The sequence below is a fragment of the Vanessa cardui genome, chromosome 29, assembly GCF_905220365.1.
Source record: "Vanessa cardui chromosome 29, ilVanCard2.1, whole genome shotgun sequence".
In the NCBI taxonomy this organism is placed as follows: domain Eukaryota; kingdom Metazoa; phylum Arthropoda; class Insecta; order Lepidoptera; family Nymphalidae; genus Vanessa; species Vanessa cardui.
The window spans coordinates 4,579,060-4,603,101 of record NC_061151.1 but is presented as its reverse complement, the minus strand read 5'-3'; the positions used below and the strand labels follow the sequence as shown (position 1 = coordinate 4,603,101).

At 37.1% G+C, this 24,042-nt stretch overlaps 1 protein-coding gene across 2 annotated transcripts in view; it reads right to left on the bottom strand.

Annotated features, from left to right (window-relative positions):
* Nucleotides 1-24,042, bottom strand: part of LOC124541924 — a 255,761-nt gene that overhangs the window by 7,471 nt on the left and 224,248 nt on the right. For both annotated transcript variants that reach the window (XM_047119855.1, XM_047119856.1), the window contains exons 3-9: nt 7,682-7,829; nt 6,185-6,252; nt 5,658-5,805; nt 4,647-4,759; nt 2,922-3,036; nt 1,803-1,930; nt 265-380 (exon numbers count right to left, since the gene is read on the bottom strand). In XM_047119855.1, the coding sequence (XP_046975811.1) occupies nt 265-380; nt 1,803-1,930; nt 2,922-3,036; nt 4,647-4,759; nt 5,658-5,805; nt 6,185-6,252; nt 7,682-7,829 (836 nt within the window). The remainder of the gene's footprint in view (nt 1-264; nt 381-1,802; nt 1,931-2,921; nt 3,037-4,646; nt 4,760-5,657; nt 5,806-6,184; nt 6,253-7,681; nt 7,830-24,042) is intronic.

Here is a 24,042-nt window from a genome sequence, read left to right as displayed (position 1 = left end):
AAATCATAAATATTAATTTCTCATGCGAATATGATCTTTACACAAACGTAGGTAATAACTTGTAATATCATATGACCTAATATATTACTCTTGCTTTCACGGGTCGAACTGACGCGGGAATCTATAGCGACGAATAGCGTCGAATGGCGCGATAGGGAGCTATTTCTATTGGTCGTGTAAATCGGCAGCGGTTTATTGAATTTGCCGATGCTACATCTAAGTTGTGTCGTACTATACAAGAAATGAGGAGTTCACAAAAGATACCTTGAGGGTAGCGTTCTTGGTGGTGAAGTGGTACTGGTGGGTGTGGTCGAGGCTGAACCATTTGTGATGATCCACGATCCAGCTCGGGAAGTGACAGCGATTGTGTTCATCGTCACCTGGAATACGAAACGATACAATTAAGCAACATCAAGCAAACTTACTTTTACTTGATGTTAGGGCTTTGTGCAAGCCCGTCTGTGTAGGTACCACCCACTCATCAGTTATTCTACCGCCAAATAACAGTACTCAGTATTGTTGTGTTCCGGTTTGAAGGGTGAGTGAGCCAGTGTAACTACAGGCACAAGGGACATAGCATCTTAGTTCCCAAGGTTGGTGGCGCATCGACGATGTAAGGAATAGTTATTATTTCTTACAGCGTCATTGTCTATGGGTGATGGTGATCACTTACCATGAGGTGGCCCATATACTCGTCCGCCAATCTATACCATAAAAAAAACAGTATGGCCATATTCGACTCAAAATAATTTTGAGATAATCAAATCAAAATATAATTATATTCAAGTAGGCTTTTACAAGCACTTTTGAATCGTCAATTAAGAATTAAGTGAAGCTACGGTTTGGAATGTAGATTCTACCGAGAAGAACCGACAAGAAACTCAGTAGTTACTGTTTTTCAACATTTAAAAATATAGCCATGTTAGTTAAATACAATTACATATTTATTTAATATATGCCTGCCTAGAAATCAAGAAGTATTATTTCGACGCTTTTTTAACGTCGTGGTATGACCTTGTATCATTACATAGTATAAAACAAAGTCGCTTACCGCTGTCATTATAATTACGCGACGGATTTTGATGCAGTTTTTCTTAATAGATAGATTGATCGATAGGAAGTTTTTTGTATGTAATATATGGACAATATAGTAACGAAAAAAGAAAAAATCTGTAGCATTAGCATAGCATACAGTATCAGCATTCCACCTTATAAGCCTGCTTTACCAAAGTATTTTTTACAAATGACTTGAATTAATTGAATGAATGAATGAATTATTCTTTATTACACACCACAAACAAAACACAAATAAAATACAAAAAAAGAATATAAAAAATGAAGTACATTAAAAATGTTATACAACGGGCGGACTTATGGATTATTAGCCATCTCTTCCAGACAACCCAATCAGAGGGAAAAAATGTATGAAACGGCAAAGTTAAAATGTTAGTAGTTAACGAGTCGAGATGACCCAGTGGTTAGAACGCGTGCATCTTAACCGATGATTGCGGGTTCAAACCCAGGCAGGCACCGCTGATTCATGTGCTTAATTTGTCTTTATAACTCGTGCTCAGCGGTGAAGGAAAACATCGTGAGGAAACCTGCATGTGACAAATTTCATAGAAATTCTGCCACATGTGCATTCCACCCCGCATTGGAACAGCGTGGTGGAATATGTTCCAAAAACCTTCTCCTCAAACCGAGAGGAGGCCCAGCAGTGGGAATTTACAGGCTGTTCTTGTTTGTAAAATGTTTCTCCTGACAAGCGTCTCAGCTTGTATGCCCCCCCCCCCCCCACTTACTGGTGGTAAGTTTCATGGTCCGGCTGCCGTCGGTGGGGGAGGAAAGGCCGTTGCAGGTTGCGTCGCCCGACTGCGCTATGATGTACGACGTACTCTTGTCGCCGTGCTGGCCCTTGTAGATGAAGCATCTGGAGTTGTGAATCATTACACGATTATTGATTATCTGTAGCGTTCCATATTTGAATATCGACTGTTAAAACCAGACCAGGTAGGTAGATTCACAAGAGTGAATTATTGGCAATAGGCTATTTGACAATGCGAAAAATAAATTGTGAATTATTGTAATCAGTGTATATATATTATGAGTTTAAAAATGGTTATTTACTAACGAAACTTGAAAATAATACTTAATTTATTCAAAAATCAATAAATAAAAATGCATTTTTTTCAAAAGTTTGTCAAGTGACACAAAACGCTCCTGATTGGCCGGGCTTATGATGAAGTCACTTTGTTGTAAACCTTGCTTTTCTACTATATGTACCACAGATTAAAATACAGCAAAGTGACGACCCCATTGCAGCGCCATATTATCCAAGTAGCGTTTTCGCGCGTTAATTAAATATGGATTTTTTATATTTTTCGGCAAATATGTACTAGAAATAAAAAAATCTACTTTTACTGGGTTCTGGTTCCGGGTCCTTAACCTCTACTAAATAATATAAAATGGATTTTAATAACCATTCAAATAGCCTATTGAAATTGGTCAATTCAAATTAAAATAATATTATTGGTCATTGTCTAAGAAAAAGATTGATTTGTCAAAATTCAAATACTATCTTTTCCATAGGAATATTTATTGAACGTATCCATAACGACGCGTCATAAATAATGTCAAAATATATCAATCAGTCTCCAAAATAAACATCTATATTTTTTTGCAGACCATCTTGAGCAATAAAGATAGTCTGCAGTACAGAACAGTTCGGTACAGTCTTCAGAACAGGCGCAATCAATCAAGATCTTCCTGTTATCATTATGTTTTACTATTCTAATGATATGACTAATTCTATGAACCCGTATTCACATGACGTCAAAAATACTAACTAAAGTTACTAAAACAAACAACATTTATTTCATTTTCCATTCATGTGTAATGTTAGGTAGGTAATCGAATGTTACCTATAAGTGTCTTCGTCCGAAGCGATGGAGTTCCTCCTCTGCACTTGAGAGATCTGACCCACGAGGTACCTCGTCGAACCTTCCTTCCAAGTCGCCAGGCAAACCAGTTCTTCCACTGAAAATTGACCAAAAAAAAAAATCTTAAACTCATTCAGGGCAAATTTGAGAAATAAGAGGTCTCTCTATTTACAATATTAGCTCCAGGACATCATTACGCGAAAATTTTAAAGAAATAGGTGTATTAACGGCTGTTTCACAATATATTTATGATAATATAATCTTTATACAAAAGAATATTAAAAATTATTCTATCAATGCTGATGTACATACTATTAATACAAGAAATAAGAATAAACTCGTAACCCCCAGTTTCCGTTTGCATACGGTAAATAGAACGTTTTTGGGCAATGGTATACGCATATATAATAAGATACCGGAAAATATAATCAATTTACCATTTTCAAAATTTAAAAATATTATTAAGACTAAATTAATAAATAAATCATACTATTCATTAAAAGAGTACTTTTTAGAAAGAAACGCCTGGAGTTAGGCTCGGGTTCCATCATAGGACGCTAATTACTGTCAATAACAGCATTGTAAATGTGTTTATTTGAAAAGAGCAACTATGCGAGTTTCTTGCCGTTTCTTCTCGCTAGAAGCTGCTTTCCGAAACGGTGGTAGTATTTGATTATTGACGATTCAAAAACGCTTCATTGTGAAGTTTACTTGAATAAATTGATTTGATTTAAGAAACTTAAGCTAGTTGGTAGCAGTAGCAGGAAATGCAGGTTACTTCACACCTCAATATGAAACATACTCTTATCTTTTTTTTTTTATAGGTTGGCGGACGAGCCAACAGCCATATGGGCCACCTGATGGTAAGTGGTCAACATCACCCATAAACAATGACGCTGTAAGAAATATTAACTATTCCTCACATCGTCAATGCGCCACCAACCTTGGGAACTAAGATGCTATGTCCCTTGTTCCTTTACTTTAGTTACACTGGCTCACTCACCCTTCAAACCGGAACACGACAATACTGCGTACTGTTGTTTTAACGGTAGAATATCTAATGAGTGGGTGGTACCTACCCAGGCGGGCTTGCACAACGCCCCTACCACCAAGTAAAATGAATACATCTTAAAAGTCTACTGAATACTTTCCATGCGGCTTATACCGAAATTTAAGCAAGTCTGTTATGGCTACGATCACTATCCACTCATCAGATATTACACTACCAAACATCAATACTTTTATTGGTGTGTTCCAGCCTGAATGGTGGGTGAGATGATATCTGAGTTCTCAACGCTGATGGTGCCCATCAGAACAATCGAAATCAAAATAAACTTTATTCACAATATGTAAATGTTGCCAGTTTTATACGTTTTTGTAACTAATTTACTATGATAAGATATTTTTATGAAAGTATAAAGTACAGCCTGTAAATGTAATAAAATAAAAATAATTTTAATGTACAGTCAGGGTAAGAAAAAGTTCGTCGCCTTAAGATCTATTTTCGTGTGCTCAGTACGAGCGATAATCTGCTTTACCGATCGAGAATGACTTACTGCGTCACAATGATTTGATGTTTAGATTCAAATCAAATTAAAATAAACTTTATTCAAGTGGGCTTTTACAAGCACTTTTGAATCGTCTTTAACAATTAAGTGAAGTGAAGTAATTCGAAATATTCGCGATGAATAAAGATCGTTTAATTACCATTGCTCTCCGTGCCGGGAACATCTGGACAGGCCATGTATCTCAGCAGTAGCCTTGAGTCGTCCGTGCAGGATTCCGCACGGGAAGGCGGATACGCACAGTCTCCCGAACCCCTGGAACGAGACAGAGCATTTGTTTTAATAAGGCTATATACTCTATTCCAACCATAAGAAAAGAAAAGTCAAAAAAAAACAAAATCTGACAGCACAGGAAATCTATGATAATAATCTATCTATTATATCCACAATGGATTTGTGAAAAAATGGCGTTTTGAACGTCGACGAAACTGATATCGGAATTTTGGAAGTGAAATGAAAATGTATATAAGTAGTTAAGTGTAATAGTGTTGTATTATTTAAATGAAGATATATCAATCATAAACTCTTAGTAGTGCAAGCAAGTCGCATGAAATAAGTAAATCTTTTTTCCTACTTCCATTGGAATAGGCTACGAATGTTTATATGTTTGTTTGTATTTTGACCGAACACAATTTTTACAGTTTTCTACCTATTATGTATCAATTTGTATATCTGTATCTATCCATCTGTTTGTCTGTTCGTTTCGGGTATAAGGTATTGGTACTGTTCCAATAATGAGGTTTCACTTGATGTAACGGCAGTATTTGTCATCTTCTATTTAAACTACTATCCGTTTTTTAGCATTAAACGTTGACAATCTCTTTTTGACGACCTCCGTGGTCGAGCATACACACACTAGTGTACAGCGGTTTTAATGGGTACACCACTCCGAGGTCCTGGGTTCGATACACGGCCGATTCGATGTAGAAAAAGTTCATTAGTCTTCTATGTTGTCTTGGGTCTGGGTGTTTGTGGTACCTTCGTTACTTCTGCTTTTCCATTACACAAGTGCTTTAACTACTTACATTGGGATCAGAGTAATGTATTTGATGTTGTCCAATATTTATTTATATTTATAAACCTCTTAGACAATAATACTATCCGTAAGCAAAACTATTAGTAGTAGTTATTTCAAAGGTTAAGATAACCATACCTGCTGTAAGTGAACGTGAAGGGCGCGGGGTGGAAGGGGCAGGGCTGAGGCTCCGGTCTCGGCTCCTTCCTGAACATGGAGTAGAGCGGCGCGTCACCGCTGATCTCGTCGCAGATCGACGAGAGCGAATCCTTCTGACTGCAGAACGCTGAAACATTGATAAGACTCATTTTACATATCAGAAATCAAAACACGAATGTTTATTACAGTGTCAATTGTGAGGTTGATCATGATCTCGTGTTCTATTGACCTGATGACGAATACATTTATATTATAAAATGTATTAAAATATTATAATAAGCAATTAAAAATTATAAAAAAGTCTTTTCTTGGTACCCAAAAACATTTTTTGAACGTTATAGCTCCAGTATCTTTGCTGAAATCCATAAATTTTAAAGAAGGATTTGATCATTATACATGTTTATATTATTACCGCCTAATTAATCAATGCCCTGTAGTGTAATTCATTAAAGAAGTATATCTGATGAGTCGGTAGTACCCACACACAAAATAAACAATCAACTTACTTTCTTTATATTGCAGAACATACTTGTGTTTCTCGTGTATGACCATACACCTGTAGCAGTCAAAACTCCTGGAAATAAATACAACAAAAACAATTAAATTCATTATATATGTACACACACAAAAAAACTACCATTAATTTGTATGATAAAGGAAGATTCAAACCAGTATAAGCAACACAGAGATTTCATGTGCTTAATTTGTGTTTATATTATAATTAATCTCATGCTCGGCGGTGAAGGAAAACATCGTAAAGACACCTGCGTGTATCCAATTCCAAAAAAAATCTGCCACATGTGAATCTCCAACCCGGATTGGAGCAGCGTGATGCAATATGCTTCAAACCTCCTCCTCAAAGGGAGAGGAGGCCTTAGGTCAGCAGTGGAAATTGACGAGCTGTTGTTGTTGTTGTTGAAAGCAGTGAATACATAGCAAATAGTGGAGCAGTTCTTCTCAAAATGAGGAGTATGGCGTGTCTCATCCGTAGGACATTAACTGCCGAATACACACTAAACTTTTACTGTATCAGGCTTTCTTTCTTATTCTAAGTAAGTCTGCAAAATTTTAAATTCAACAACGTAAAATTTTGAAAATTTTCTGAGATCCCGCTTGTAAAACCTCATATTATGGTCCCATAAAAGATTTAGTGACCATAAAAGCTCGGTGCTCAAAATGACGCTATTATTGCATTTCTGAATATATAATATTTCTAGTATACCATGCTATTTGCCCTGAGGACCATCAAAACGCAGCCAAAAATATCCAATACTAGTCTAGAAATTTGAAATTCATAGTAAACGGGACGTGTCGCTAGTTTATTGCAGCCTATAAATTTCCCACTGCTGGGCTAAGGCCTCCTCTCCCTTTAAGGATAAGGGTTTGAAGCTTATTGAACCAAGCTGTTCCAATGCGGGTTGGTGGATAGATATGTGGCAGAATTTCGTTGAAATTAGTTACATGCAAGTTTCTTCACGATGTTTTCCTTCACCGCCGAGAACGAGATGAACTATTTAGCGGTGCTTGGGTTTGAACCCGCATTCATCAGTTAAGGCGCACGCGTTCTAACCACTGGGCTATTTCGTCCATGACAAGTAGTGCCACTAATCACCATGTAATTCATTCCATCATTAGGACAATATCCTGAGTCGAGATGGCCCAGTGGTTAGAACGCGTGAATCTTAACCGATAATTACGGGTTCGAACCCAGGCAAGCACCGCTGATTCATGTGCTTAATTTGTCTGTATAATTCATCTCGTACTCAGCGGTGAAGGAAAACATCGTGAGGAAACCTGTATGTGACAAATTTCATAGAAATTCTGCCACATGTGTATTCCAGCAACCCGCATTGGAACAGCGTGGTGGAATATATTCCAAACCATCTCCTCTAAGGGAGAGGAGGCCTTTAGCCTAGCAGTGGGAATTTACAGGCTGTTGTTGTTGTTGTTGTTGACAATATTCGCTAGATCTTTCTTGTAAAATATCTGGCAAACTAACTCACCTGTCGTACAAAAGGAACTTGTCGTACGATTCCGTCTCCGAGCACTCGCCCTTCGACTGTATGTGCGTCGAGTTTATGGCTATTAACCCTAGATAACCTGACTGGAACCAGCTGCCCGTCCACTCGGCGGGGAACGTGCAGCCTCCACCTGTAAACAGAAATATACATGGCTGATGAGCTGTTATTATGAGGCAAATTGAGAAAGCTGAAAGGACTGGTAATGACGTAAGTCTGGATAACAGCCTTCTCTATTTTGAAGAATATTAATCCTACTGGAAGGAAGTCGGTTATTTATTTTTAATTTGTTGTTTTCGTAAGTCCTATTCAAAAATTAGCCTCAATAGTCGAATAGTGTTACATGCGAAATTGACTATTGCAATAACAATTTGTACCCATAACTTAGTGTAGTAATAGTTGTAGTCTAAGTTACTCCTTATTTCATCAGCTATCTGCCAGTGAAAGTCCCGTCAAAATTGGTCTTGTCGTTCCAGAGATTAGCGGGAGCAAAAACACAGACCAAAAATTGCAAACACGTTATTTTGGTATATGTACCATGAATACATAAATAGGCATGCATTTAGTTAAAAGCGGTTGTGTTAATATTACAAAAACACACCCCAAAATTTTATTTGATTTTAACATTTCACGAATTGATAAAAAGTGAACGCCTATAGAATCGCAGTGGTGGCCGGTTCGCATCGAATTGCAACTCAAATTTAAATCTATTTAAATAAGCTTCATAAATCATAATTTATTCAACGAAGGAAATCATTATAATAGTTTTACATAATCACATTGTACTGTGAAGAGCATTAGAAATCAAACGAATATCAGTAGCGCGCGTGACCACGCACGACTGGTTGGAACAGCGGCTAGCTTTGTCGAGGGTTGGTGAACAATACCTAGGTCTAATAGACCGCCTAGGTTTTCAAAGACTTTTGTTCTAATTTATTTATTTCATTCATTCACTACTACAAGTGCGCCCCTGTGACGAGCTGTTTACGATTGCGCTGTAAGTTTAAGGAAATTAGCGTTTTTATAATTTGGAAAACGTGTTCTTAATCAAACAGACATGCCGAGCCGCGAAAGCCGAGATGCTCAGTGGTTAGAACGTGTGTATCGTAACAATAATGATTGTGGGTTGAAACCCAGGCCAGCACCACTGAATATTTATGTGTTTAATTTTATCGAAATTCTATCACATGTGCATTCCACGTGGTGGAATATGTTCAAAACCTTGTCCTCAAAGGAAAAGGAAGCCTTAGTCCAGCAGTGTGACATTTACAGGCTGTTAATGTAATCAAAATGATACTAGTTCTAGGCAATTCGCTTCGTCCTCAGCGTCGAAACGTCGTGAGGAACCTATCTGACGTATCGAATAGAAAACTAGTTCGTGAAAATCATTGAGAGGAATCTGTCAAGTGGTAAAATTGCGCATATGAAACAAGCTACATTTAATTGTTCATCCGTCATCTTTCTGTCATCCATCAGCGTGTCCATCTAGGTGTATACCGCCCACTGCTAATCACTGTTGCACGAATTGAAGAGTAAGTAAGCCAATGATATCACAAAGGTCATAACATCTTAGCCCCAAATGTTGGTGATGCATTGGCAGTGTTTTTCTACCAGCGCCATCACCAAGGGGCTAATATACCAGGTCGGCCTATATCCTTCATGACTGCACGCGAAAGCGATCCCGTGGTGTCTGCCAATAAGAGAAGACCGCTGGTTTATAAGTGGATACTCCTTGGGCACTGGCGAGACCTACATAAACCCAAAGCAATTTCCTCCACGTGGGGGGAAACTCGTAACGCGTTTTTTCAGCGAAGAAAGGGTTTATCCCAGGCCAATTTGTAAGACTAATTAATTTCATGGTGTAATTAGAAATCAACTAAGACGGTAAGTCAAAAGTTAATAACAATATGAGACGCAAAAAGATATAAGTGATGTCATTCAAGATTCGGTAAACTTACGAAATTTTCATTGTTACTCATGTTTACAAGTCACAGCTTATATGTACTTCATAAGTAATAAAACGACTAACTATATACATACATACTAAGTTCGTATTGGCTACAGGCGAGAACCACACACAATCACACCCCCCCCCCCACACTTCCAGGGTAAACGCGTAGCTAGTTTTTCCAACGAAAAACAAGGTCTACCTACTAAAAACTCGCTACCGCTCATCCCTTCCATCGTTCCCATACATTTATTAACCGCCATTGTTCGAGCTGGCTTTGTTTTAAAATCGCCAGGTGTTCATTGCGGGTTCCGTGGACTGTGTACTAATTTTTAGGGTTCCTCGAGTAGGTACTACGTTTTGTATGGGATCTCGTTTTGTACGTATTTCGTTTGTATGGCGTTTAAATTGCGTAAAACGAGAGACTATTAATAGTTTTTAGGGATCAGTAAGAAATATTCAAATTCAAATGCAAGTTTCATATAAATAAGCCTATTAATATGCGCGAGTCTAATCAGTGTTAAATTAAAGCAACCTGATATATGAACCTTGCACCAATATGTTCTGTAAATAATGTTGAAAAATAAAAGTATATGTACTCTATTTAAGTCGGCTTTTACGAGCACTTTTGAATTGTCGTTTTACAGAAGTATATTAAGTAACCTTCGTTTCGGAAAAGATACACCCTGACCTGAGAACAACCGGCGAAAGAAACACAGAGGATCTTTTTTGTCAAACTAATTAAATAAATGTATGTATATTGAATATGGACAGAAAAAGCCAGGATGCAATCGTTTCATTTCAAAGATGTACTATCGATAATAAACTCACTAATTGTACAATAACTGTTCGCACACAAGCGTTCCTTAAACATTTTTTTTTTAATTTGGAAATCGAAACATTTTGAACGCTTTCTGAAATCCTGTTGTAGGCACACCCCACAAAAGAGTTACTGACTCTGTGCAGACTAGTAACAAGAGCAATGTAATGATTTATAAGAATAGGTTATAGTAATGGTGGTCTATGGTGTAGTAATGCCCATTTCTTGTGGAGCGTTTTGACCTGTCTAACAAAAAAACTACCAACATCAAACCGTGCCGAAACCCAAAATTGATAATAATCTTTTCGACAATTTTTTTGTCGACCGTACTTTCCTCTCACAATTTTGACGCGAAAATTCTGAAAAACCACGAACACCGTCTACATTGGACAAAGTTACGATTCAAAACTGTGGACAGCTAACTTATCCCAGTCCTATATACATATATGAATATATACTTACGGAGTAAAGAATTTTGCCACCTGTGGGACCAAAGTTATGCTCTAAGTTTCACCATACGTTGTCTGTACGTCAGTCAGTTTAAAAGAGTTATGCGAACGAAATGCTGTACGAATGGAAGTTTATTTTCCTCGGTTTTGAATTATTTCATTCGAAATCGAGAAGTTATATTTTTATTCTTTCTTTCTTTTTTATTTTATTGGACACCATACTTATAAAATAAATGTAACACTGATTTGGCCTTAATAGAACAGGAGTACAATTTTGGCGACCTTATCGCTACATAGCGATCTCTTCCAGGAAACCAACGGGGTAGTAACAGCCTGTAAATTTCCCACTGCTGAGATAAGGCCTCTTCTTCCATCAAGGAGAGGGTTTTGAAACATATTCCACCCACCACGCTGTTCCAATGCAGGTTGGTGGAATGCACATGTGGCAGAATTTCAGAATTAGACATATTCAGGTTTCCTCACGATGTTTTCCTTCACCGCCGAGCACGAGATGAATTATAAACACAATTAAGCACATATATGTGTAGTGGTGCTTGCCTGGGTTTGAACCCGCAATCATCGGTTAAGATGCACGCGTTCTAACCACTGGGCCATCTCAGCTGGTAACGGGGTAGGATAGGGCATAGAATATGAGGTGACGGTGGGCAAAGACCTTAGTGAAAGATTATCAAGTCTAAGATAGAGCTATCGTATTAAACATCATCACCCTCATGTAGAAAATCTCCATGCCCATGGCTGGGCATAAGCCTCAAGCAACAAAATAATCCACGGCTGGACATAAGCCTTCATGCAGCAAACCTTAGCTCACGTCTGGACATAAGCTTTATGCAGAAAATCGGAGTCCACGACTTCGTACAGTAATCTCTCATCCATCCTCTTTCAAGGGGCCCAAATGTCTCATTACTAAGCTCTACGCATCCAGTCGGGTCTCCCGTCTCACTGCCTTCTTTATTAAAGGAATGGGGAGATTGATGGGCGATTGGGTCAGCTGATGGGTGACTGTGATTACTCTGGCTTACTCACACTTCAAACCGGAACACATTGTTGTTGTTTGACGATAAATGACGATAAACGATAAAATGTATTATGCTGAGTGGATGATACCTACCGAGACGGGCTTGTATAGAGTCACCAAGTTGATCTTTATCACGTCCTTAACTATTTTTTTATTTTGACAGATAAATATAATATATAACCTTATAAGGGCTTTTAGGACTTTTACTATCATGGTCGAGTAGTGTGTACAGTGATTTCACAGGGTTCGATACCCGGTCGAGTCGATGCGGAAAAAGTTCATTAGTTTTCTATGTTGTCTTGGGTATGGATGTTTGTGGTACCGTCGTTACTTCTGATCTTCCATAACACAAGTGCTTTAGCTACTTACATTGGGATCAGAGTCACGTATGTGATATTGTCCAATATTTGAATATATATAGGTATAATATATTTGTATATATCTATAATTGATACGATATATATTATTTTTAACAATTCCTAATAACTCAAAAATGACTACAAAACTCTAATCATATATATATTGGTTTTTCTGACACATACATAGTCCTAGGTATGTATGACGTCATATTTTCATATATAAATTAATAACGTTCATAATATATGAATGGCATTCTGATATTAAGTAATTATAATCGAATTATGCTCTCTTCAAAGCTCTACTTATCGTGTGTGTCAACGCCGGACGATGTTATGCGAAGGTAACCAACAATATATTATAAATATACTACTACTAGCCCTACGCTTCACCTGTTTTAGGTTGCTTTAGGGTAAAAATTAGCCTACGTCATTCAAGTTGTCTTCACACCAAATTTCATCAAATTCGGTTCAGCGGTTCGGTCGTGAAAGAGCGAGAAACAGACACACAGACAGAGTTACTTTCACATTTATATGATGGTGCGAAAGCTCTAAATGGACTTACAATGGACAACCATGAATCATGAATAAAATTGTTCGATACAGATGCTGATACAGCTGATCTTTCGTAGTGGATACTCATCAAGAAATGCTCTTTTACCGATCACCAATTAATAATAAGCACAAATTAAGCACATGACAATAACGTAGTGTTTATCTGGAATCGAACCCGGAACCGCAACCGACATTCGATACTCAAGCGTCACCCACCCACCTCGGTTCTCACCCCGAAACGTTTCGCTTGAATAATTCCTTTAAAACTTTAATAAATTCATGGCGAGTCAGCTCTGTTGCATAAAGCGGTCCCGTCTAAACGCGCCAGGAAATAATATGATAGAGTTACATTTTCTGAATTCGTAATGAACTCGCCTCATTTACCGTCCGATCTTTTGTCTCTTTCCAACCCATACATCCACCCCGTCGGACCGGGTACAACATATTTTCGTCAAACACGTATTCTAAGGGGTGTGACGTGAATGTTTTCAACTCATTTGTTATATCGTAAAGCATTATCGACTCTAAAAGCTACGACATAGGGTATCTATTGTTCGAACGAATTACGTTCCTGCATTAGCTTATTAATTTTCCATTCAATAAAGTACTGCATATTCGTGAAATATATTTTATGATTGAATATTCTGCACTTACCTGAAAGATTCGACTGGTTTTCATATTTTCAGAAATTTATTATTCATCAAGGGTATTTAATAAAAAGACTTTGTTTTCTTACATTTAATATTTCTAAGAGGTTATTTTTCATCGATCATCATTGAAACTATCCTGTTAATTTAAGGGTTCAGGTGACTTTACCTTTGACACTATTTGTCAGTCTGTTTCTTGCACAAGACCGTAAACATGTAACAGTAACAGCTTGTAATTTTCCCACTGCTGGGCTAAGGTCTCCTCTGCCACTGAGGAGAGGGTTTGGAACATATTCCACCACGCTGTTCCAATGCGGGGGTGGTGGAATGCACATGTGGCAGAATTTCGATGATATTAGACACATGCAGGTTTCCTCACGATGTCTTCCTTCACCGCCGAGCAGTGGTGCTTGTCTGGGTTTGAACCCGCAATCATCGGTTAAGATGAGATAGCTAAGATTCTAACCACTGGGCTAAAAACGTTTCAAATTATCCGTATTTCTTGACTATGTTGTGCATGTATTATATACAAAAACCTTTCTTTCGAATCATTGCATCAAATAAAAAAGAACCGCATCAAAATCCGTTGCTTAATTTCAAAGATCTAAGCATAAATGGAGACAGATAGCGGTAATCGACTTTTTATACTCTGTAATGATAATGTGTAAATCTCTTCTCTCCTCTTAAGGTTTGGAACATATTCCATTACGTGCTTGCACTACAGATCAGGGCAAATGTGGACTATTTGATTTGACATGTGAAGCTTTCCTCACGAGGTTTTCCTTCAACACTGAACACGAGATAAATTACAATGCCGTCTTCGATTAAAACGCTTTTGTCTTTTGGTCAATTGCAGACATTTCTTCAAACAACAGACAGTCAGAGCCTCACACTTGGTTCAAGCAGACTTCGCCTTAGAACTTGGAACATGCCGTTTTTCAAGATGTCTTCCAAGCATGTCATTCGAAATTTGAATTTCACAGATACTGAGAAAATCTTAGGTCAGTTCATTTTAGCTCCGAGGTATTTATTTCTGAACCGGTGGCAGCTTTTTGACTATACAAAAAAAAAAAAACTAGTGTAACATTTCTATATTGAATAAATATTTTCGACTTTGATTTTATAGGCAAGATTAATATGAAATGTCCTGAATCAAAAAATAACAATGATAACCAATCAGTATAGCTTCATCAAAAGTATAACACCTCGCCTCATTGCCTCCACTGGTGAGAGGAGGGCTGGTTCGTTTTTTGCCCAGAGGATCGGAATTGCGATTCAACGGGGAAATGCTGCTAGCATTCTTGTCACTATTCCACGCGGTCAAGATTTATATAGTAACTAGTTTTAGTTCATATTTGTATATATATTTAAGCATTTAATGTTGTTAATTCTTATGTTAATAAAGATATTATCTTTCTTAACTGTTCTAATCAGTATAGGATATTCCAAGAGCTGTGCTCTTATATATCTTTATCACAAATGTAGAAATAAAAGATACATAAAGGTGATACTTATATGACGCCAAAAAGTCCGAAATTTATGAAACAATCTTTCATATGATATTAAAAAATAATAAACACAGTGACCTGCTTGTTAATTATTTTAAAAGAACGACGACATCGAACTGTCAAAATAATCCCTCCGACACTTGAAAGGGACTCGTGGAAAAAAAACGATTACAGCGAAATTATTATCGATTTTTGCGCCGAAAAATGCCCTCATCCACCAGAAGAGAGAGAAAGAACAGCACAATATCGTATAATAATATACTAAGTATTGTAAACATCCAATTTATTTACCAAAAAAGCCCGTGACAGCCTTCAAAGTAAACACATTTAAAACGATACTGAAAAGTTTCAGCCGTCAATAAATATTATACAAAGGACAAAATTAAATCCATAGTCTAAAATAATTAATCTTCGATAGGGAGAGCCGTCGCCGGTGCCGAATTTATCAAAGATATTATGGAGGCTTTTGATGATACAGGACAGGAGTTACGACTGCTTCCTTACCACGGGCTGGCGGGTACTTGCCGGGATCCACTGGCGAACTCGACCTCGCTGGGCGACAGGTGAAGCGATCAGACGGACGCACCACAGCGAGATCCACCTCATCACGACGATCGCTCTGTGGCGTGAATCCCACCCGGATCAGATACCAAGACTAATTAATCCACCCAGTGATCCATCTGTAGTTGCAGAAGGCGTTGCCACCATTCATCATTGCCCTGTTGCCTATGCGGGCCTGTGTGGTCATCTCTCCGTATGAGTATTTAGAAGCCTTAAATCACATGCAGCATGAAACCCTGACGAGAAACTTACGTCACAACGGCGTTTTAGGCGCCGCACTCAATCTTTTGTTTCGGTATCTGAGCAATCGAATATAAAGGGTTTATGTTAATGGCAAGATATCTCTGGGGGCTCCGCTAAGTATAGTGGTTCCTCACGGGTGTATTTTTGGTCCATTTTTCTTTTTCATTTCTATAAATACCTTATGTATATTCCTAATAGTCTTGGATGTTGATAAGGCTACTTTCATTTATAAGATATAAAGACATGATATTTGACGATGGATGCAGTGCATTCTCATAAACCGTGTAAAATTTATCGTCAAATAGTAACTAGTACTATAAAACTGGCGTACTAATTAACGACGAACACCTTATTAGTGTACACATAGATCAAAATTACAATCACAATCGCAAATTTCCTGATAGCAGGCAAGGTGCCTCACGAAATTTTCATAAATAAACCGATTTCGCTACTTTCTTATTGGATACGATGGAAAACGTACAGGATGAAGATAAGCGGCTTGAAACGGAAATTGGGAAAAAAAGCCTGTATCTACCTCTGTTTTTATAAAACCGAAAAAAGAAGTACTTGTACCGGATTATTGTTTATTGATACCAGATAACTGCATATACCTGAAACTTGTCGGAAGATTGTCAGTTCAAACCTAAACATCCACCGCTGAATTTTTATGCGATTCATTTGTTTTTATGATTTATACTGCACGTATATCGTATTCTACCATATCAATTAAATTCAATCTATGAACTATTTATCATTCAAAAATAATAGGCAGGCTACAAAAAAGGGTGTTGTGAAATCATTGATTCTTTTGCAGGACAAATATTAATTTATCTGTACATTATAACAATCTATGTATGTAACGTAATTTTTAGAAGTCTACTATTTCCTTTAAGAACGACACCATACCAACAAGGCCCCAAGTGTTAGATATGTCCATCGGCGATGGTTCTCACTCACCATTAGGTGAGCCTCCTGCTATTTTGGCACCTAATCCAAAAAAACTCACTCACCATTGCTGTGCATTGGTGAGCCTCCTGCTATTTTGGCGCCAAATCCAAAAAAAAAAACTAATTCTATCTACAACCTTCTTCCAAGGGACTGCTGTATCTACTGTTACTTAGTTTGTAATTCTTGCGAAAGGCTAATTTTCGGTTTTTCAGCTGAAGTAACAATGTTCGTACAGTCAATGAATTTCAATGACAAAATCTTTTACGAAGACCTACAAAAATCGTCAACGCATCTGAAATCGTGTTACCGTTTTCGTGTTACCGGCAAACATCAAAGCGATGTCAGCGCTGCGTACATTTGCGACAGCGCTGACTGCATGCTCGAGCAAGCGCTGAAAACGGAACACGTCTGTAAACTGGACGAACGAATTGACCGCAACGCTAATAGACTTATATCACACCCAAAGTGTACTTTGGGACACGAGCGAAGTCAATTTAGTAATCGATCTATGTGTCGATTACGAATATGAAACAAGAATTTCGATGCATGGAAGTCTGAATATATGATAAATTACATATCGAGATGGTCCAGTGGTTAGAACGCGTACATCTTAACCGATGTTTGCGGGTCCAAACCCAGGCAAGCACCGCTGATTCATGTGCTTAATTTGTCTTTATAATTCATCTCGTGCTCAGCGGTGAAGGGAAACATCGTGAGGAAACCTGCATGTGACAAATTTCATTGAAATTCTGCCATATTTGTATTCCACCAACCCGCATTCGAACAGCGTGGTGGAATATATTCCAAACCTTCTCCTCAAAGGGAGAGGAGGCCTTTAGCCCAGCAGTGGGAATATACAGGCTGTTGTTGTACTTGTCGCCCGCGACTTAGCTCGCGTTTAAGGGGATTGCTTGTCCAGTGTTAAGCAAAAAAAGCCATCATAATCAGCATCGAAAGCTTAAGTATGTGTTGTGTGGGAAAGCCCTTAAATATATTTTATTATTTGTTGCAATACTGGCAACAGAAATACATCATTCGGTATAATTTCAAGCGTCTAACTAACGAAAATAGTTGATCTTATATATAAATAGCATAAGCTGATTTCGGTTCCAGCGATTATGAGGCGATAGCTGCACATAAAAAGTTAGTTATCGTCTCATTTTGAAGAGCTCAAGGCATTCTTGATTGCAATTTACTAATTTGTTACGATTTAACAAAAAAATAGTTTAAGAGACAGACAGGTTAAAAGTTGTTGGCCGATTAGAGAGCAGTACGGCTAAATTACATAAAAAATAATAAATTGCGATAGATAAAATTTAGCATTAAAAATTGATTTAAAAAAAGGTTTCATAATTTTGGCGCCAAATGAATCTACATTTTACAATTAAATGAAATCAAAACAAAAACCATGATAGATTTCGCAGGAGACCAATAAGTTAGCAGTTCTTCAATTAAATTTTCCTACATAATCAAATCGATTGACATATTTTTTCTTATTGAACTAATTTCCTTTCCCAGCAAAACAATGCAAATGTGGTCACCCCAACAACGGATTGTTTACGTCATTATAAAATGGTGACTATGGCGGGAATCTATTTACGAACCAATTTTTCTAACAAAGTGCGATTTGATAATGCATTATTTTCCAATACATCTTCAATTCATAAAATAATACTTGGTGGTAGGGCTTTGTGGTAGATACCACCCACTCATCAGTTATTCTACCGCCAATTAATAGTACTCAGTATTGTTGTGTTCCGGTTTGAAGGGTGGGTGAGCCAGTGTAACTACAGGCACAAGGGACATAACATCTTAGTTCCCAAGGTTGGTGGCGCATTAACGATGCAAGGAATAGTTAATATTTCTTACAGCGTCATTGTCTATGGGTGATGGTGACCACTTACCATCAGGTGGCCCATATGCTCGTCCGCCAACCTATAACATAAAAAACAATGCAAATGTGGTCACCCCAACAACGGTTTGTTTACGTCATTATAAAATGGCGATTATGGCGGGAATCTATTTACGAACTTATTTTTCTACCAAAGTGCGATTTGATTATGCATTGTTTTCCAATAGATATTGAATTCATAAAATAAATATATACGATACGACCTTTTTTTAATTAAGTGCTTTTTATTCCCATATATTATAACAGCAAATGTATTTTAAACAATGGTCGTTAGTTCAATCTTTATGAAATTCAAGATTTTATGTTTTTATTTTATCTTCAATAGTCAGACAGACTGACAATTGGATAAGATGACCTGTTGACACACTTTAGAACGACAACCATCAACAATTTTTTTTATGCTATTTGGCAAACGGGTAGGGTCACTGGCTCACCTGATGGCAAGCTATTACCACCGGCCATGATCGGCTGCAGGTCTATAAAGTGTAGGCTTTTTCATTGAAGGTTACCATTGTAAAGTCATGTTGCTGGGTCCACACAGTGCAAGGCAGAAGAACTCTTGGATTTTTTTGATGTTATTGGTGGCAAACGAGCAGGAGGCTCACCTGATGGAAAGTGATTACCCCCAGCCATGGACATCTGCAATAACGGCGAGCTTGCAGGTGCGTTGCCGGCCTTTAAGGAACGAGGACGCTATTTCCTTGAAGGTTGCCAAGTCGTATCGGTTCGGAAAAACCGCCGGCGAAAGCTGGTTCCACACAGTGTATGTGCGAGGTAGAAAATGTCTTGATAATGGAGCTGTGGTGGATTACTTACAATTTTCGTCCAACATTGGTCATCTGAATCCATGCCAAACCTACCACCTTCTTTAAATCATCCATCCAGCTTACCACCGATCACCCTACGGTTACGTAACGCGACATTCTACGTCATCAACGTTAATCGACTTTTAAACGTTTCGAAACGAAACAAGTTTATTTCGGTTCATAACAATGATTAATACGTGAACTATGATACGCCGGAGAGACACGCATTAATGACGTGAATTCGATACCATTAAGTAAATTACTTCGGGTGACATACGGACAAATCACATGACGAATTGAAGTCTGTATACGGAACCGTCCCGAACTCTCTGCCCCTATACTGATCTATTTCCTCCCTGGCTACGTAACAACTGCTGTGTATATTTGCCAGTCACAATTACTTACAGCCGAAATATAATTATTAATAATATTAGTTTAATCCTGGAACCAGGATGTGTGTATTTCAGTATCTTCACAGTACTTTCCCAGGCAAAATTTAATCAAAAACGATCCAGCCGCAGAGAAGTTTATTGACATACATACGTCCAAAATCAAGAATGATTGATTGTCTCTTATCAAGAGTAGCTACGGGCGGTGGTGACCACTTAGCATATGGGCCATATGCTCGTCCGCCAACCCAAAGCCCCCAATGCACCACCTGTAATGTAATCCTCGTGTCGTTTTCTGACAGATCCGGTAAAAAAAATAACAAGCATAACCGGATACTAAAACTAGTACGACGAAATGAAACGAGCGTAAAATAATGCTACGGTTGATCGAACGCGACCACGATTGTTAGGGGGCGCTTATCTCGGAAGCGATCGACTATTATGTCTGTTTGTAAGTTCGGTATAACTCGGAAACGCCGATCGTTACCGTATGCTTAATGACGTTACACATTTAGATGTTTATCTATGATTGTTTTATTGCCTTAATTTTTTTTGTTTTTTTTTTTTTTTGTTATTATGATATTAACGTTACATTAAATTTATTTTCATTCGATGATAACTCTATAAAGGGAGAGATTCAAACGATAATATGACATACTTATTCGAAATTCGAATACCACTTTTTTAAATTACAGCATAAGGTGTTCAGTGGAAATGATAACTGCCATACAGCCTTGCTTTTACATACGATATAAAAAATATAAACAATTATTTATAAAGGGAGAGATTCAAACGATCATAGAACATACTTATTCGAAATTCGAATACCACTTTTTTAAATTACAGCATAAGGTGTTTGGTGGAAATGATAACTGCCATACAGCCTTGCTTTTTCATACGATATTAAAAAAATATAAACGATTATTTAGTGATTCACTATTATTCGGGGTATTGAAGTAATCTTCATTACGAACCAGTCGTAACTTTATGTTTAACACAACACTATACAGTGTTGTGTTAAACATAAAGTTACTGGTTCAGTAGTCTGGTGGTCTGGTAGTCTGGTGGTCTGGTAGTCTGGTTCAGTAGTGTTTGTAAAAGACTTTTTTTTAATAATGTACAACATCACATATATTACTCTGATCCCAGTGTAAGTAGCTGAGGTACTTGTGTTATGTAAAATCAGGAGTAACGACGGAACCTCAAACACCCAGACCCAAGACATCATAGAAAACTAATGAACTTTTTCTTCATCGGCTTGGCCGGAAATCGAACCCAGGACTCCAGAGTTGCGACCCATAAAAACCGATGCACACACTACTCAATCACAGAAGTCGTCAAACTATTCGCACTCGTACTTTCTTAAACAAAACAAGTTTTTTTTTATTTTAAAATTGGCTGAATAAAATATTACAAAGTATATGATCATTGTTTTGCAAACGGTACTTTGTATTTGGCCGTAAGACATCTGTCGTGTGGTTAGTTCTCAGCGAGACGGGCTCTCGTAAAGCCTCACACCGAGATATTTATTACAATAACCACACTGAAGAAATTATATAAGATTAATTTCGATATATAAATGGATACAATTTATATATTTGTGTGTAAATATACACGATGCTTATTGATTTTAGCTAATATTATAATGCGGAAGTGAGTTTATTTTTGCATTATCACTGAATGCAGGCCGCTACTCACCGGTCCAGGTGGAAATCATTGGGCGAGACCTATGTTCAGCAGTCTTACGGCTGACACGATAATGATGATGAGTTTATTTGATCGTTTGCCTCTCACACTCCGACTAGTCAACTAACTAAATTTATCATTAGACATTGACAGGGATGGGTACCACGTCCTCTCACATGCGATCTGAAAGCCGCTGCCTATATGCCTAATGAAAAACGATTTAAAAGATTTAAGCATACAAAGTGAAAAAAAAGTGACTGTTTTATACTATGTAATGATGTATATGTTTGGATGACGTTAAATGGCTCACCAGCTCATAACACCTTCACTACCCAAAGACATCGAAAAAATTAAAAAAATTAACCATTCCTTACAAATCCAATCACCAAACTCGAGAACTAAGTAATCATAACCCTTATTCCTGTACACTGGGGCTCACTATCCCATCGAAATGAAACACATCACATGATCTGTTACTTACTTTACTCTGTTTCGGCTACATCTCGCATGACACCGTCCATATCGTCACGGGGGAGGGCGAGCTCTAGACGTGAGATCGTATTATGCAATTGAATATGTCAAATACAATTGTACTACAATTTAACTAAACGACGACGTCGAGTTACCGAGACGCGCGGCATTATCCATAATATACTAAGAACTCGGGAGTTGATTGTGGGAATTATTTACGATGCGCCTGCGCATAAACGATTTCGTACGAATCGCAAACAATGTAGTCTGTCCACTTAATATGAAGTAGTTTCGTTTTTATGTTTGTAATACTTATTGCTCGTTGCTTTGCTCGCGTGGGAGATATATTTACAGATTAGCTTAACATATTACGTTAATTCACCCCTTAGGGTAGTATATTCCGTATATACTCTTTTTTAATCGATATGTATTTTTGTCTCTTTCTGTTGTCTTTTTTACACGCATACTCTAACATTTGTACTATTTTTAAGTGGAAACTTTATTGGTTTATGATTTAGTAATGATTCTTTAATTCTATGTTATAACACACTGTATGTTTCCCAAATATAAATAAAATATATTCCAAAATAAAAGGTCATATTTCAAACTTACACTTACAGACTTCCATACAAACTTTTAACCACTCTTTCGCCTCCTTGGCGGTAAAATATCCAAAATTCCTTCCACCACCATAACCATTAAGGTAGTCTACTCAATAAAAAATACTCTTACTCAACAAATTTCATGGCCCTAACCTTAATAGTTTACGATTGGCGATGACGAATCAGTCAGTCAGAACATGGTATTTTATTATATATATAAAAGATTTGGTTGAAGAATAATTTATAAATATATTATTTTTAATATCAAATCAAACTTTATTCAAGTGGGCTTTTACAAGCACTTTTGAATCGTCAATTAACAATTAAGTGAAGCTACCACCGGTTCGGAAAGTATATTCTACGGAGAATAACCGACAAGAAACTCAGTTACTCTTTTTCAACATTTAAAAAAAAATATTAGTATATTAGCTTTTTTTATTTCTTAAATACAACCAAACTTACTCACTAAAGAACTCACTTTTTCGTCTATTTAGCGTCCTAATAGTTACCAATTTAGTTACAACTGTTTCAATTAATTCGCAGTACAATCTCATTTCCATCCAAGGGGCTGTTTTAAATGTTATATAAATAAAATGAACCCCTGTATATAAATAAATTGAAATTAATAAGTCCGTAATTGTGTCTGAGGTTGGGGACACCTGCGCGTACTGAGACGGGACGATCTTGATACTTCGACCATTTATTACTAGACTACGCTGTTACTTGATAGAGTAATAAATTAATTACTTAAACCTTTGTTTTAGTTACATATTAAAATTATAAATAATATCAAAAGTTTTGTTTTCCTACACTTAATTAACAAAAAAAAAAACAAAAAGTAAAAATAACTTTAAAATATAAATTGACAATTTCACTACATAGTAACAAATAACGATGAACAGTATCATTAATTACTTTAAATGAATACCATAATTAATAAATTGAAACGCCAATGATTCTCTGACTGATCACTTTTTTGTCCGAAGCTTCTATAACAGGCGGTCACACGTTCTTTATTAATGTAAATATCTAAATTAATTATTTAAGGAAATATCATCGTTTTTAAAATTATATAATACTATGTAACTTTAAAACATTACTATATATATACTTTATTCCAATCATAATAGAAGAAAAGTCGAATAAACTTGATATATCTATGACGGCCCAATGGTTATAACGCGTGCATCTTAACCGATGATTTCGGGTTTAAGTCCATGTGTCTAATTTCATCGAAATTCTGCCACATGTGCATTACACAAACCCGCATTGGAACAGCGTGGTGGAATATGTTCCAAACCCTCTCCTTAATGGAAGAGGAGGCTTTAGCTCAACATTGGGAATTTTAAAGGCCGTTTCTTTACTTTTTTTATATCTATGATATTTACTGTAGATTTGCAAAGAAATCC